This window comes from Euprymna scolopes, chromosome 31 (genome assembly GCF_053919585.1).
Source record: "Euprymna scolopes isolate OS-2025 chromosome 31, ASM5391958v1, whole genome shotgun sequence".
In the NCBI taxonomy this organism is placed as follows: domain Eukaryota; kingdom Metazoa; phylum Mollusca; class Cephalopoda; order Sepiida; family Sepiolidae; genus Euprymna; species Euprymna scolopes.
In genome coordinates, this window is record NC_136512.1 from 35,446,244 (window position 1) to 35,464,578 (window position 18,335).

The 18,335-nt window shown below is 33.9% G+C and overlaps 1 protein-coding gene across 1 annotated transcript in view; it reads right to left on the minus strand.

Annotated features, from left to right (window-relative positions):
- Positions 1 to 18,335, minus strand: part of LOC145255690 (ceramide glucosyltransferase-like) — a 320,637-nt gene that overhangs the window by 18,870 nt on the left and 283,432 nt on the right. The window contains exons 2-3 of the mRNA XM_080114256.1: positions 17,064 to 17,202; positions 1,530 to 1,632 (exon numbers count right to left, since the gene is read on the minus strand). Coding sequence (XP_079970382.1) covers positions 1,530 to 1,632; positions 17,064 to 17,202 — 242 coding nt within the window. The remainder of the gene's footprint in view (positions 1 to 1,529; positions 1,633 to 17,063; positions 17,203 to 18,335) is intronic.

Sequence of the window (18,335 nt, forward strand, 5' to 3'; positions counted from 1 at the left end):
AAAATATGACTATTTTAGCAGAAACCCCTTTAAATTTGTGATTATCTAAAGCGTTTTATCAGCCATGTGTATTGCTAATTAGAGCCAAATGATATTTCAAATATAAATAAGTTTTACTAAATGTATTTAAATAAATTCTTGTATCCTGTGTCACTCAAATGTGGTGTTGTGTGGATTATATGGTATAATCACGTTGATACATTGGTTTTTGTTAGATCACTGAAGTTAAGCAACATTAGTATCAGACGAGTGACCATTTGGGAATACCAAGCATATATAGGAGGATGTAAACACTTATGGCAGCTCCTGCATCCCACTTGGCCTCCAGCTATTTTGACTCTGCCTTGGTGCTGGATCAGGTTTGTTTGAATGAGAGAGTGAGATTGGCTCTGCACCAGCCAGCTTCACTTTAAACAAACTCCCAGCGAGAGTCATCTATCATCAAACTGATTAATATGGATTCTATCTTGGGTGGGTTATAGACTACGGTTACGTCTTAGAAATATGCTATGACATACACTGGTGGTTAAGATGGTATAACTGTTGGAAACATAAAAACTTTAATAGTGACTGAAATGATTGCTAATGAAAACAATATATTTACACATTTCTGAAGAATTGGAAGTTATTTATGAGTAAATTGTTTATTTTTTTCTTTCTGTGTTTGTACAGGCTTCATACAAATTTTCAATAATCTGTTTCCAAGGACTTTTCCAGACAAAAGTCAAGTTTTATAAACAAAATTTGATATATAAGTAATCATATAATAACGCTAAAAATTATAATTAAAAAAATATTTTAACAGTATTTCGAGTTGGCATTTCACTTCGGCTTTATCAATAAGGTATATGGATAAAATTGGGTAGTTTCCTGATAAAGGGGCATAACTCTTGTATTGACACTCCCGGGAATATGATGCCATTTCAGAAGAATGTATTTGTTTAATATTTTTAAAATATTTTAATAGTATTTCGATTCTAATTTTAATATTCAAATTTTTATTGGACATCAAGAATACGATTAAGCCCTGTTCAAGGAGTTTTTCATATTTTCAAGGCCTTTTCAAGGTAATAATATAAATAAGATCTTTTCAAAATAAAGCTCATAGTTCAAGGCCTTTACAAGCCAGTGCAAACCTCGTATTATGTGTGTGACAGTGTAATGGACTTCAATGTGCGTGCATGCGTGCAGCCTTTGTCAGTGTGTATATATGAGCAAGTTGAGACTAATCATTCTCTTTTTCTAACCTTGAAAGCTAACTGAACGTAATAGTGTGTTGACTTGTTTTGTTTTGAGCTCTACTGTGCGAAATCCTGATCCTTTTATGCTGTGCAATTGGATAAAATAGTAAACTTGATTTCGGTTGAGAAAAGCAATTTTCACCTGCAAACATATTTTCACGTACTCCGATCTCTTGCTACCATTAAAAACATTCCAAACGTTAGATTTTTTTGACCTCTCATACGAATGGCTTTGTTAAAAATAGAATTGTGAGAAAAAGTGAGAAAAAAAGGTTATTAGTGACTCACCAATGAACAACTTGCTGTCATGTTTTGGATATTTAGCGAGAAGGCTTTTCACAACGAAAATCGCTGGATCCTGATCGTGGGCAACACAGAAAAGGATTTCATACTGCAAAGAGAAGAAAATAAAAAAAGAGTTCAAAAGAAATGTAAAATTTCCATATAAACAAAACTTTAAGTGAACATCAAACGAACTGTTAGCACTTATCATTTCCAACAAACGCATACTTGGTTTCGCTGGTGAGCAATCAAAAAGTAATCAATTATTAAAAGTCTTTTTTACATGTGCATGGCCATCACTTTTTCCCTGTACAAGGATTTTCAAGGTTCATACACATTTTCAAAGTTTTTCAAAGCCTTCTCCAGACAAAATTCAAGTTTTCAAAACAAAATTTGGGGTTTGTTTTATAATCCACAGTGATTTGAAAAAATGGTAAAAAAATCAAGTATACAACAAGTAAATGTTATTATAGCTAATAAAAGTTACTTTGCAACCTACTTACCTTTTGGTATTTTAAAGTAGTTTTAAATGCTATTAACTCTCTATACAGCTTTTAAATTTCCAACCAAGATGGCTGCCATCTTGTCCATTTTTTTTTTTGGCTCAGACGGCCTCATTTCAATTATCACAATTTTGGAAGAGGGGGGGGGTCACTATCAGAGAGTATCGTGCGTGCAAGGAAAGTGGGGGCATAGGGGGTACTATGGCGGCCACAACCACTCCTCCACCTTGTACTCCCATACAAAAACAAAAAAAATTAAATTATAAATGAGAATAAAAATAGAAGATTTGAATCCCCCCTCCCCCAAAAAAAAAGAAACCAGAAAAAAAATTTTGCTAATTGAAAACAATGGAAAAAATGAAGTTACACCCCTTTCTCATGAAACTACCCAATGTAGCTTTGTGATAAAAGAACTTAACTCTTGTATCCACAATACTATGCAATTTCAGACCAATGTATTTCAATTCTATTTTCAATATTTTGCCTAATTTCCAAATTTAATAATTTGATTTTATGTTCAGTAAAAATTTGTTGAAATAACAAATTTTTATTGAACATAAAAAATACAATTTTCAAGGCTTTAAGAAATTTTCAAGACATTTTCCATATTTTCAAGGATTTTTCAAGGTAATAATAGAAATAAGGCCTTTTCAAGGCAAAAATAATAATTCATGGACTTTTCAAATCTGTGTGAATCCGGCTACATGGTTGTGTCATCCAGTGGCTGTTGATGGGTTGTTTAAGCAAATAAAACTAATGCATGGAGGCACAATGAAAACATGTAGCAGTTTCAAAGGTTTTAATTGGGGGAGAGAAGTTTGTTTACAAGAGGAGAGATTAAAAGAGGCTAAAATTAATTCCTTCTTAATTTTCTTACTTAAACTTGGAATGGTTGACAGACAGTCTCAGAAATATTCACTTCAATTTTACTTTTGCCAATTAATAGAGGTTTCAGTGGATCTACATTTGGGAATCCAAACAATACAATCATACACACTCGGGTTCAGATCAAAGTGTAGTATCTGTTCTTCAGATACTGCATTTCAATTTCTTGTTCTCTGTCCGTGTAGGAGAAATCCTTCACGACTGAGACAATTTTTATTTTTGTTCCTTTTCTCCACGTTAAAAAACGACCCTGGTGTCTAACTCTGTCCCGTGGGGAGGCATAGTAAATAGGAACAACCATACACACGCAAACACACACTAGTCATTATTATAGAATTTAAAGGATATAATTTATACCCACACAATCCAGATTTGTGAAAAAAGAAAAAATCTTATTAACAACCTTTAATATAGACGTAGTTTCTTTGTTTCTATAGCTCTCTCCAAATAAAAAGCAGTGTTTTTACCTGTAATAGCAAGGGAGATAATTCAGTATATATGCAAGTAAACACGAGCACCAATCAACAGCAGCTAGATAAAGTATTAACATTGTTTCCAAACAAAACAATTATTTCTTCCAAGTAACTTTCATTTTATAAAAAATTTTTAAAATATCTATCTTTGCGCCTATAATTTTTTTGCGCATTGATATTCATATTAAAAACTCTTTTTCTATTTATTTAAAAAGAAAATACAACTTTGTTATATATGGATTGTGGAATTGCATTAATCTGCAAAAGATCTAGCTAATTTGCATATTCTTTTAAAACATTTATTTTAATTAATTCCCTATTAGTTTTTTCGGGGTTTTTTATGGGATGATCATCTTTAGTTTATTATTATGCGTACTTATATTCATGCAGAAAAACTAATTTCTATATATATATATTTATGTATGCGTATATATTTTTGTTTAAAAAAATTTTGCCTTCCAAGCTCCTGTTAGCTTTTGGTCTACAGACATGAAACTTAATATATAATCTGCATTAATCAAAATATCATATTTAAGCATATTTTATGACTGAGCAATGCTGGGTAGCCTGCTACTATAAATATAGAACTTTGTGGATCTTGCTTCTTGTCTTCAACAATCCGGTGATTCTATCTTTTATAAAAGGAATGACAGGTGAATTTACATGTATATGTGTGTGGTTGAGAGGCTAAGGAATAAGGGTGGAGAGTTTTATGCTTTGGTTTCGATTCTAACTGATGGCACCAAAGTCATATATATATATATATATATATATATATTAACTTTGATCTCACTACCATATATTGGGTTCATATATATATACGAGGGGGGTGCAATAAGTAATGTCCCTGACCCACTTCCCATAGCAGTAGAGCAACAAAACTTGGCACAGTTATTAGTCTTTCTCTACATAGGAACCATACAGAGTTGTGCATTTCTCCCATCGTTTGATGCAGCTCTGGAGACCATTTTTGTAGAACACCCCAGGTTGGTCCTCCAACCATGACATGACTTCAGAAATCAAGGCTGCATCATCTGGGAAACGCTTTCCTTTCAAAAACAACTTCATGGCTGGAAAGAGGTGAAAGTCAGAGGGCGCAAGGTCAGGAGAGTAGGGAGGATGGGTTATGATTTCATAACCACACGCCCGTGCTTCTGATCTGGCAACATGAGAGTTGTGGACCGGAGCGTTGTCCTGCAGGAGGAGGGTACCTTTGCTAATCTTGCCCCGCCTCTTGATTTTGATAGCTTCCCTTAATTTCCTCAAAAGTGAAGCATAATAGGCTCCTGTAATTGTGGTACCCTTTGCCAGGAAATCTCTCATCACTACTCTGTCCTGGTCCCAGAAGACTTTGAGCATGACCTTGCCAGCGGAGGGCTGCACCCTTGCCTTCTTTGAAGGTGGTGAGTCCAAGTGCTTCCACTGCATTGACTGGGCTTTGGTCTCTGGATCATAGTGATGGATCCAGGTTTCATTCTGTATAATCAGTCTTCTGAAAAACTTTGACTCATCTTCTTGGCACATCTCCAAATTCATCTTCGAGCACTCGGCGTGTTCTCGCTTCTGAAATGGTATGAGCAACCTGGGAATCCATCTGGCAGACACCTTAAGCATATGCAAATGGTCATGAATGATAGTTTCCACAGACCCTGTACTAATCTTGATATCTTGGGCTATTTGGCGAATAGTAATGCGCCGATCTTCCAAAATGGCAGGCTCAACTTGACGGACAGATGCTTCATCAATGGCAGAAGAGGTGCGACCAGGTCTGGGAGCTGTTTCCACAGACTTCCAGCCATGTTTGAATTCACAATGTCAGCATTTTACAAGGTCATATGATGGGGCATTATCACCATAAGTTTCTTTCATTTCATCAAAAGTCTCCTGTGGTGTGCGTCCTTTATAATACAAAAACAGGATCAGTGCCCAATATTCAACAGGCTCCATTTCACACCTGACTCAGTTCAAATACCTGTAAAACAGAAACCACAATTAGTTCAGAGCTGTAATTTGCCACATAACCCATAGAGATATAAATCATTGTACATACAAAATTTCAGCTAGATCAGACCACTGGAAGTGGGTCAGGGGCATTACTTATTGCATGCCCCTCGTGTGTGTGTGTGTGTGTGTGTGTGTGTGTGTGTGTGTGTGTGTGTGTGTGTGTGTGTATATATATATATATATGGGCTTTACATCTTTGAAAACATTTCATAAGGTTAATTTGAAAAATCTTTGAAAACCAATAAACGTTTATTAAATGATTAGAAACAATTTTTTTCTGAGATTTGCAGTGTAATACACATTTTGATAAAGACTTTCGGTTTTTTTTTTTCATTTTTTTTTTTTTTTCATTTTTTTGGAAGTATTAATCTTGAGATGTCAGTCCCTCAGGGACAGAAAAAAAAGCATATGTCCAGTGTTGTTGATGTGTACATGCATAGTTTGGCAAGAATTTTAAATAAGAGTTCGATCACATGTTTGAAAGCATTTTGTAAGCTAAATTTGAAAATATTAGAAATTACAAAATGTTTTCAAAGATGTGATGAAACTTCCATTTAAAGCACGAATATACACATCAATTTCAAACTTGCAACCATCAACATCGGACATATCCTTCTCTATCTCACTCTGAGTGTCCGACCTCCCCCCCAGGGTTAATACCACCAGAAACATGAAGAGGAAAAAATTAAAAAAACTAAGCCTTTACTGAAGGTGTTAGAAAAAAATTTTTTTTTTTTTTAATTATTTTAATTTAATAAAATATTTCATAGAATTTTTTTGGTTTTCTAATATTTTCAAATTAACTTTACAAAATGTTTTCAAAGATGTTTATGCCAAACGACATTTATAATATACACAACTTCAATCTTACAACTACTGTTAACAACAGCGAACATATCCTTTCCTTTCTCTCGAGGATGGGCTGACCCTCAGTGTTAATACCATCAGAAAAATGAAGAGAAAAAAAACAAAGGAAAGATAACTAAAAAAAAAAAAAAACCAACAGAATTTTTTTAAAATGGTGTATTACAAGTCTCAGAAATTTAAGAAAAAAAAAAAACATTGAATAAAATATTTTTCAATTTTTTAATATTTTCATATTAATCTATATACTATAAAGTTTTTTGGTTTTTTTTTTTTTTTTTTTTTTCGCTCTGACATTAATATTAAAAACCAATGTGTTTTTATTTAACAATTTCTAAAACAAATTTCTTAATATATCAAGCCATGAATATTTGAGTAAGTTCAAAGAAGGTTAACTAATTTGCATATTCCTTTGAAAAATGAGTGTTCATTAATTATTCATTTTCCTTATTTCTTACTAAATAATTTCATTTCACTACCACACCTAATTTTGTTTATCTATAGTTTCTATATTGAGCACTAGTGAGTAGAATTTAGGATAAAAACGTTCTAGCACACGGACCTGTTTTTATATAAGTGGCCTTGTCTGCATATGCCAAAATTCTCTACCAAACTCCTCTTTAAATATTAAGTCTAGAGACTTGAATCTTGATATATAGGGTATTTAGACCATGGGAACACTTTGATTTGGTTTTTAGCCTGTAGAAATAGCTGTTATTGGGTCCAAATTTAAAACAAAACAATTGACCTTGGCAGAAGTAAATAGACTAACTTCTGAGCATGCATACATATACATTTTTTTAGCTGGAAATCGTTTAAGTTTTAGCCTTCTTTTATCCGCCTGATAATAGCTTGGAGGGTAACAACAAAAGCTGAAGCGCTAAATAACAATTAAGGCTGGAGCACTGAAAGTTTTGATTCTAGCTGTTGGCACCAAAGTATTTTTTCTTTTTAAAACTTTTAAAACAATGACAATATATATTGGTACAATATAATAATCAATAAAGAATTTGCTCACTAATAATAAATACAAAATCTGCATAAATTAAAATAACATATTTAAGCATATTTTATGTCTGGCCAATGCTGGGTAGCTTGCTAGTTTTCAGAATTTTGTATTCAGATATAAATATTAATAACACAAAATCCATTTAGATAGCTCGATAGTGCAATACTAGAGCTCTAAAAACTTTAATATACTGCTTCACTGCAAACAGATAAACATTTTTATACTCATCTCCAAACCGGTCCAGTTTTATTTACTGTAGTAAATAAATCTGGACGGTATAATATAAAAGTGTATATATATATATATATATATATATATATATATATATATATATATATATATATATATATATATATATATATATATATATACATACATATATATATATATATATATATATATATATATACATACATATATATATATATATATATATATATATATATATACATATATATATATATATATATATATATATATATACATACATATATATATATATATATATATATATATATATATATATATATATATATATATATATATATATATATACATACATATATATATATATATATATATATATATATATATATACATATATATATATATATATATATATATATATATACATACATATATATATATATATATATATATATATATATATATACATATATATATATATATATATATATATATATATATATATATATATACATACATATATATATATATATATATATATATATATACATATATATATATATATATAAAAGATGCCATCATTTTTTACCGCATGGACACACAGCTAAGTCTAAAACTATTCAACTAAAACATGATACACACTCTACAAGAAACGGCCTTTACTACTGATGTGGCTTGCATATTATTTTAACCAATTTCAATTAACGATTGCACTGCTCGCCTTTTTAATTATATAACAACGGCAAGAAAAGATCAGTTTCAGCGTCTGCCATTTCCTCCATTCATCGGTGGAATTCTTTTGAGGCGACACACCTCAAAACACGGCGCACCAAATATGCATGGGGTTAAGGAGGTGGCGAGTGACGTCCTACATGCAGCCATTCCTTCAGGCTCGATTTCAGACTCTGCCTTTAGACACGATAAATAATTAAAAGGAGTGTTGTTCTCAAATACAAACAATGACGTCTTTTGCCACTGACCCCTAAGTCTAGGGATTAGCCTTCAGGCAGGGATCAGAGGATAGTACCTGTTTCCAGTTAGTTCAAGTTAGAGAGCTTTTTCTAGACTGAGATAGGTTTTATTTTTATTCCAATACTTAATTTTAAGTTGGTTTTTCCTTCCATTACAAGATAAACAAAAAAACTTATATTTAATTTGACTCTCACAGACATTGGGAAAGCAGATAAGTAGGATTCTTTCGGATTATAATCAAAGCAAAGTATCTGTTCTGTTCTTGGTAAGATGAGGAGTGTTCTGAAGTTAAGACAATTTCTAAAATAAATTTTGTCATAATCCAAACTAAGCTGGATTTGATCTACATTAAAAACTAAACTCGTGTCTAATACTGGTTTAGTCAAAAGGCAAGTAAATAATTACTAATATATAAGTATTTGATCTAAAAAAAAACTAAGAAAAAAAAACTCACAAAGTTGGTATATTTTTGATCAACACTGCCCTGTATTATTAACATAAAAAAAAAATTATTCTTTAGAGGTCAACTGAGCACGGTTCTGCCAGAGAAGGTCGGTTTTTTTTTTTTTTCAGTGTTATGTACAAATTTGGAAAGAAAATGTAGACTCATTACTCGGAAAATCTGATATACAAAGGTGTGTGTGTGTGTGTGTGTGTGTGTGTGTGTGTGTGTGTGTGTGTGTGTGTGTGTGTGTGTGTGTGTGTGTGCGTGTGTGTCCAGCTAGAGATAGAATCGGTTGGATAGAGAAGAGGGGTTGGAGAGAAATGGATAAAGAGAGGTAGAGAGATATAAGTTTTTAATAGAAATAAGTTCTTCTTTTGTCCCAGGCAATGCCGAGTAACCCTGCTAGTAATATATAAAATTCTATTTTTTTTCTCTTCCATCCATCTTTTATTTTCTTATCATAGATATCAACTGAGTGCACTTCTTCAATCATATTCAGTGTGTAGATCGCACTTTGAATAGATGATGTGCTGTCTATTCTACTCAATCCTGAATACAAGCAACTTTCTTTTTCTTTTTTTTTATTATGTACTAACCTGAGTGCCCGGCGTTGCACAGGTGCTTGGAGGTGTGTGTGTGTTGAGAAAAAAAAAAAAAAAAAGTGGTAGTAGGCAGGCTTGAACTCATACCATGGGCGGGGAGAAATAAAAAAAAAAAAAAGTGAAATCTTTGCTGTTGCGACCATCGCCAAATCGGAAGTGACAAATGTTTAAATTAAGACTAGTCAATCGAAAAGAGGGGATGACTTTCGAAAATATCAGCAAAAAAAGCGACCCCTCCCTGTAGAAAAGTGCCCAGTTGAGGGTGAAGAAATTAATGTTTTTGGCCAATTTTTTTATATTTGTCGTCCCAAGGGTCGAGCTTAAAAACGATACCAATCTTGTGAAAACCTGTCGCTCTGTCGAAAGTTTTGCAAGACATACATGCATACATTTAAACAGACAGGTGAGATTTATATTATAGATGGGAGTTACTTATCAGGGCCCAAAGGCCACTTGAGGATAAGGGTAAATAATTGTATGGTAGTAAATGAAACAGCATATTAATAGTTATTGGTAGAAATGGATTATTTAGGGGGACAGCTTGACAAGAATTTTTTCACATTGGACTCTAGGATTACCATATCGTAGTCAGCTGGAAAGCAGGCCAGTAGAACGGAATTCCACAGGCGGGCAGTTCTAAGAAAAAAACTTTGTTCACGGAATTTGCATTTAGATTTAGGCGCAGATAGAGTGAGGGAAACTGTTAGTAGTCGGTGTAGCTGGGCGAGAGTTTTTTGTGAAAATTTAGCAAAGAGGGGAACCATATATTGAAGCTCAGACTGAACACAGGAATTGGAATAGAATCAGGCAAGTTTTAAGCACAGCAAAAATATAGTGTCAACTTGTGATATCTCGTTTATTTAGCATTTTATAAATACGCAATGTGTGATTAGTCCCCCCCCCCCGGAACTAGATCAAATTAGGTTATTTTTGGTGATTTATTCATTATTTTTTTTTTTTTTTTTTTGCATGAAAAAAAAAAAAAAAAAGTTTCACAAATTTGGTGTGCATGATATAGTGTCTATGCATATAAAGACAGTTCCATCTAATATATTTTCTTCTCTAGTCGTCTAATGCAGATGACGCCAAATCAATTTTGATTTAAAATTTTTTTGTAAAGTTAAACTTTTTAATGTTTATATGTACATGTTTTTTTTTTTGTTATTTTCTTTGTTTCCTATTTATTATTCATTTACTATAAATTTTTATTTTCTATTTTAGTTTTATTTTAATTTAAGTTTTTTTTAACTCTTTATTAAAATGGACAGTTTAAGTACAGTTTTTATGCCTTTCAAAGATCTATCCGTCTACATAAACAGTTCTTAGATATAAAATTTTGGTTTGGTATAGCCAGTAATCGCACAATTCGAAGCTGTATAAAGAATAAAGATATTAATGAAAACAATAGGTGGGGACCCTTAAGTTTAACTACTTTAATAGGGATTAGGGCACTTATTTTTTTTTTCATAATTTTCTTTATTTGAAAGGTAATTTTTCATTTAAAAAAAAAAAAAACATTAAACAAAAGGATTTTTTTTTTTAATAACTCAAATTTTTTTGTGTTTTACAAATTACATCATCAGGATATAGAATTTCAAGCCTTTGGTTTCTTCAGCCTACTGTTCTCATCTCGAGTTATTCTCACAACATTTCAGCCAATTTAACCTCTGATCATCTTCATGTGTATCTTGTTGAACTCATGGAATCTGCATTGAATTTGGAACAGAACTGTTGCAATATTTTGGACTTGTAATGGGGTATGATCCCACACAGTCGGACGATTCTATTTATAAACGATGCTGCTAAGAACTGACGAATCAAACTAATTCACGTTCTGCTACCAAACCAATCAGAAACCAGAATTGCTTCATAAATATTAAACCTTTTCTGGAGCAATTTCACATGTTCTTTTCCCGGGTTTCGACACGGTAAGAATATTTTGTTCTGTGGAACTGTCTACTACAAATAAGTCACCTCCCAGGACTTGTGTGTAACAGCGAACCATCTGAAACTGTTCTGAAACTCAAAATGGCTTACACTTCTAGAAGAACTCTTTATTTAATCTGCGAGGGTAGCAAGCTCGTGTTCTATCAGCCGTGACCAGGTAGAAGTGTTAAGTAATTCGCAATTATATTCTTAGTATCACCCGCACTGAGGACTGAACCATTCAGCCTCCAAAAGAGTGTCACTTAAACCTGAATTTTACTATGTACTTTATCCATTATGTAGTGAGCTATTGCTACCCCTCACTCTGGATTCAATAAAGAGTTCTCTTCAAAATTCCATGCAGATTCCCCACTTCAACAAAACGTACCTGGAGAAGATCAGAGATTACATCGGTTGAAATGTAAGAACAATACTTAAGATGAGAACAGTAGTTTGAATAATACAAATTATCAATCTTCATTTCAAAAATTCAGAAACAATTTTAGGCAGTCAAATTGATTTCCTAAGCATTTTAAAATCTTAAAGTCTGTTCTGACCTTTTGACCTTCGTGAATACATCACATTTTGCGGCACTAGAAAAATGTGCTATCTGTATAAAATGCTTTCATAAGACAATGTGTGCATGTATGTGCAAGTATAAAATAGCAACATGAAAAGTGTATGTGTTGCTATCTTTTCTCTACTTATTTCTTATTTGGTGACATGTAGGAAAACAATGTTTTTTGAAAAGACACAGTTGAAAATTTTGTTTTCCTACATGTCACCAAATAAGAAATAAGTAGAAGATATAAACATATACACTTTTCATGTTGCTATTTTATACTCTCTCTCTCACACACACACACACACACACACACACACACACACACACACACACACACACAACTGTGTGTGTAAGGAGTTAGTGGTGGAATCCAATCAAAAATAAAATTACAAATATAGCAGGAAGCAATTGGAAAAAAAGTAATTCCACAAGTGGGGAAAATTGCAAGTTTATTAGCAGTTCTTTATCTGAATGCATCTTAAAATGTCGGTGTATGGAGGGGGGGGAGGCTGAACTATTATTGGTCAGGAGAGATAGAGAGAGACAGAAGAAATGTGAAAGCGAGTAAGCAGAGTGATAGAAGGAAAGAGTGTGTTCCAATCAGAATTGATATTGGGTTTTTCTGCTGCCAATGAGAAATATGCCAACCATTAATACAAATGCACTGGAAATAGGAAGGAGGTGTGTGTGTGGCGAGGGTGGGGGCACATTATATTAAAAAAAAAAAACAATCCCCCCCCCCTGTACTTTACAAACATTTAAAGCATCAAACATCTTTTGAGACATAGAGAAAAGGCTAGAGAGAGACAGAGAAAAGGCTAGAGAGAGACAGAGAAAAGGCTAGAGAGAGACAGAGAAAAGGCTAGAGAGAGACAGAGAAAAGGCTAGAGAGAGACAGAGAAAAGGCTAGAGAGAGACAGAGAAAAGGCTAGAGAGAGACAGAGAAAAGGCTAGAGAGAGACAGAGAAAAGGCTAGAGAGAGACAGAGAAAAGGCTAGAGAGAGACAGAGAAAAGGCTAGAGAGACAGAGAAAAGGCTAGAGAGAGACAGAGAAAAGGCTAGAGAGAGACAGAGAAAAGGCTAGAGAGAGACAGAGAAAAGGCTAGAGAGAGACAGAGAAAAGGCTAGAGAGAGACAGAGAAAAGGCTAGAGAGAGACAGAGAAAAGGCTAGAGAGAGACAGAGATAGAGAAAAGGCTAGAGAGAGACAGAGATAGAGAAAAGGCTAGAGAGAGACAGAGATAGAGAAAAGGCTAGAGAGAGACAGAGATAGAGAAAAGGCTAGAGAGAGACAGAGATAGAAAAAGACTAGAGAGAGACAAAGAGAGACAAAGAGAGAGAGGCAGACAGACAAAGAGACATAAATAGAGAGAGAAAGTGACAGAAGAAACGTGAGAGAGACAGAAAGAGAGAGAAAATGCACATATGTAAAAGCGTGTGCATACACAAGAAGAGAGCAAGTGTTTCCTGTGCAATATGCAACTCCCAAAATGGAGGTGGTTTATGAGCTTATCTTTGAGCATAGACATTTAACCCGATTCCAGCAGCAATTACTCCTAGATGGGTTGAACTAGCTTCCCTCGAAGGAAAAAGTGTCAAGGAATATTAAATTCACATATGCAGTCGCATGTATATCCCGATCAGAGGATATGATGACATTTTTGTAGTTCTTGCAGAGAAAGATGTCAACATCCTCCTACATACATACATACATACATACATACATACATACATACATACATACATACATACATACATTGCCTGGTATTTCTAAATTAGTCACCAATCTGGTAGTCAATGTTGCTTAACTTTGGTAATCTCACGAGAACCCTCGTGTCAATGTGATTATGCTGTATATTCAATACATGGCCCCTCTATGCCTTACATCATCAATTGCTATTCGTTGTTTTAACTTGAGACACTTGTCTTAGAACTTTCCAATAGCATCTCATATCATGGCAATAAGTGCAGGCTCTGTCACATACAAGTAGAGAGTGTGAGCCGTTTGACATGTAATTGTAAAGTTCTGCTCCTCACTCATAAGTAACAAAATTTTGTTCATTTCATTCATCATTTTCAATAATATCTCATCATATTTTTCATCATTTAACTGAGAATACGCGCAGGACATGAATCCTCATCCTCAAATGGTTTTTGGCCTTAAGTGGTGACTTAATATAAAACAAAAAAGCAACAGATTAGATATATTTTTTATGCTACCCATGAGTCTAATAATACAACTCTTTTAAAAAGCATAAGACAAACAGAATTAGTTGGCATCGATAGTCAATTCTCTAGAGTTTTGAAACTGATTAAACTTAAGGTCATCTAATTAAGTCCAGTAAGTAATTGTATCATAGTTTGACCTCTGATGTCGGTTGACATCAATCTGAGAATGTTGAGTAGCAATATAGAGTGTGCGCATTTGTTGCATGCGTGCTTGCTCAATTAAAGACTGGCGACATGCTATAAAAAGTAAAAGCCTGAGAGTCAATGTTGCCAAAACTAAAGTGATGATCAGTGGTTGCACATGGTGGAACAATAAGTGTTGTCCTAAAGAAAACAACACTACAGCTTTAGTTTTAAACTTTTATTGAAAAAAAAAAGCAATTCAGGTAACTTGATTATGTAGTAGAGCTGACATCTATTCAATGTAACTGCCTTCAGCCTCAATCATCACCTCTATACGGGTCCAGGATTGGGAGCATGCCTTTTCTACAAGCGCCGACTGGAGCTTAGCAAATACTCTGTGGATGGCGGCGATCAGGCTGGCTTTGGTGTTGTGGGAGGTCATGTTGGTGATGTTCTTGACATTTGACCAAACAAAGTAGTCCAGCGGGTTCAGGTCGGGGGAAGAGGGGAGCAGTGAGAGAAAGATACAAAGTCATAGCACTCCGTCTGAAGCCAAGCCTGGGTCTCTTTGGACTTGTGGGGGCAACGTCAAGTCCTGCTGCAACACCTAGAATCTGCCAGCAGTCACGTGATTGCATCAGGGGATCACCACACATCAGCGTATTTGGTGTTGACTTTCAAGACAACTTCAAAGATGTGAAGTGGCATGATGTTGCTCTTAATTGAAACTACACCAAAGACCATGACTGTGGCGGTAAACTTCGTTTTCATCACACTGGGCACGTCCTTATTATTTGTGGCAATCTAGCGATGCATTTTGAGGGCGCTGGCAATGGTCTTGTTGTCATAACTTGGATCAGTAGAGAGCATGAGTTGTACAGCGGCGCATCTCCAATCTTGCTCGTTGAAAATTGTGTCACTTTCAGACATGATAGAAGGCTATTATCGCTGTTGGGATTTGTACACAACTGGCCAACTAATATAGGGTAGCAACAAAAAAAAACAAAAAAAAAACGATTTTCATTAAACAGAAATGGAATCATGTCTTTTCTAGGGCGACAATTTTATCATTCCACCCTGTAGTGTTGGAGAGCCTACAGGAAGAGGAAAGTTTCCCTGCTCAATTTGTGGAAAGTCAAGTGTAACTAATTTCGCGGTACTTTTAAGTATTGCATAGACAAAAAGTATAGTGGAATCATTGGTAAGCTAAAAGAGAATAACTAGTTTGTGTGTAAAAAGTCTAAGGCAATGGCGACGGATGAAAACTCAGAAATGGTGACAGTATATCTGCATGGCAAACTTATCAAGATTATTTAGAAATTTTGTTGCCTTCATGATATGACATGATAGAACAGGTGTAAGTGTTGTTGTAAGAGTTAACCATGAATGAAGTAAGTTTAAGAACATTCTGCCATTACTAACCAGCAGAGTATTGCCGGTCCACCTAGGAAATAGTGTATCATCAGGTATATGTATGCAGTGTGATGATGTATGAAAGTGAAACCTAATAACTGATGGCTGAGGACGAGTGTTCAATAAAGAAAAATTATACGAGAATGATATGATGATTGTGCAGCATTCATGTCTTAACGTTGCCAGTGATTTTTTTCAACTAGAAATAATAAAACACTTATCTTTTGGCGATTGTGTTTTTTTCGCCGACAATCTTACAAAGCTAAGTAAAAAATGTCTTTTTTTTTTTTTTTTTTTTTTTTTTTTAAATAAAACTAGCAAAGTCAAATTATTTTAATAGTAAAAGGTTTAATAAAATAATATACTTTTATTTTTCTAACGAAGGCTGTTAAACATCTGAAGAAATTTAAATGTTTATACCTTCAAATGTTAAAATTAGGTGCTTATTTAAAATTACATTAATTTAAAAAAAAAAAAAAAAATACAGAAACATCTTTAATGTAGTACTCGTTACAGAATAAAGATGTCATATTCCAAAAATCAGATGGCTTGGCTAGTAACTTTTCTATTTGCCTAATAAATGAAAATATTTAGTCAAAGGTCAATTAAAAGATAAGTTTGTCTGTAGAATCCTGATATTAAAGATGGGTTTAGTTCTGATGATCTCAGAGGATAATTAAATGTGGAAATAAGAAAACGTGTGCAATGGATTAGACTGCTCGAGTTAATCACTGACCAACAGTTGAAGTGACAGAAACATGGGAGGAAGTGATGAGGATAGATTTGAGAGAAAAGAAGAATAAAGATCTGACCAGAAGATGTGAGGTGGTATGATGTGGCTCTCAATTAAAACCACACTAAAGACCATAACCATGGCTGATAACTGTTTCATCACACTAGACACGTCCCTGTTATTTGTGGAAATCTAGCAATACATTTTGAGGATGCTGGCAATGGTCCTGTTGTCATAACTTTGATCAGTAGAGAGTATGAGTTATACAGCGGCACATTTCCAATCTTGCTCGTTGAACATTGTGTCACTTTCAGACAGGATAGAAGGCTCCTATCGCTGTTGGGATTTGTACACAGTTGGCCAACTAGTAGATGGTTTGCAACAAAAAAGAAAAAAACAAAAACATTTTCATCAAATGGAAATGGAATCATGTCGTCTTTCCTAGGGTGACAATTTTATCATTCCACCCTGTAATGTTGAAGAGCCTACAGGAAGGGGAAAGTTTCTCTGCTCAGTTTGTGGAAAGTCAATTCCTAGAAGCAGTCCGACACACATTAGCATGTAAAATATGAATATGGTGATACCTACCGCAGGATAGTCCAGCTTGAAGAAAGTTTCCAAGTTACTGTAGAGGTGAGGATCGACACCTGTTAAAGGCTTGATGATAGACACACCTCGCAAGTCTTCAGCAGAAGGGACAGGATTTGGACGATGAAGTCGATATTTCCTACAAAGAAAAAGGGGGGGAAAATGATAATTCTAGTTTATTGAAAAAAAATAGCATTTCATCTTGAATTCATGAAATTAAAAACTTGCTTTTGATATTTTTGGTTTGGAGAAATTTCTTTCACATAACTTTTTTTCACCCCCTCCCCTTAAAAAAAAAAAAAAAATGCTCATCTATATCTACAATATAAACCTCACCTGTCTGTTTAAATGTATTTATGTATGTATGTTTATATGTCTGCCTAAAACTTTCGACGGAAGTGATGGATTTTCACGAGATCAGTATCATTTTGAAGCTCGACCCTTCAGATGACAAACATCGAAAAATTGGTTAAAAACATTAATTCTTTCACCCTCAACTGGGCACTTTTTTATAGGGAGAGGTCGCTTTTTTTTTTTCACTGATATTTTCGAAAGTAATCCCATCTTTTCGATTGACTAGCCTTAATTTAAACCTTAACCACTTCCGGTTTGGCGATGAACACAACGGAAAAGATGTCACCCCCCCCCACATTCTTTTCCTCCTTCGCAGTACAGGCTCAAGCCTACCCTACCTACTACCACTTTTTTTTTTTTTTTTTTTCTTTTGCTTAACACACACCTCCAAACATCTGGCCAATGCCGGGCTTCCATGCTAGTCATCTTTAAAAGTGAAGTACTGTCTGTATAGCTAATACTAGCCTACTTTGCCAGCTTCGCAACGTTCGCCATTTGAAAGATTTATTGAAAATAAACATTTCATTCAAAATTTTGTAAATACAAAACAAAATATTTCTCATTCATATAGATAAACCGTAACAGTTCGGCAATTTCAATCCAAATTTATTCATCTTTAAAGTATGACTAAAAAGGAAAAATGAATCTGCCTTTACACCTGCAATTTAGAAATTGATCCCAAATTGTTAAAAATAAAAACAATCTCTCTAAATGAACATTGGAACACAAGTGCAATGTCAAACAGAACTATTTGATGTGTCTATCACGTGAAATATTAACTCAAAATAAGCCGTTTTGATTTTACCATTATTACAAGAAATAAGCCCAACTTTTGAGATTTATTCATTTAGAAGTTAAGACACTGTACCATCAGTGAGATTAAAATCATATTCATAATAGCACGATAGCTTTATAATA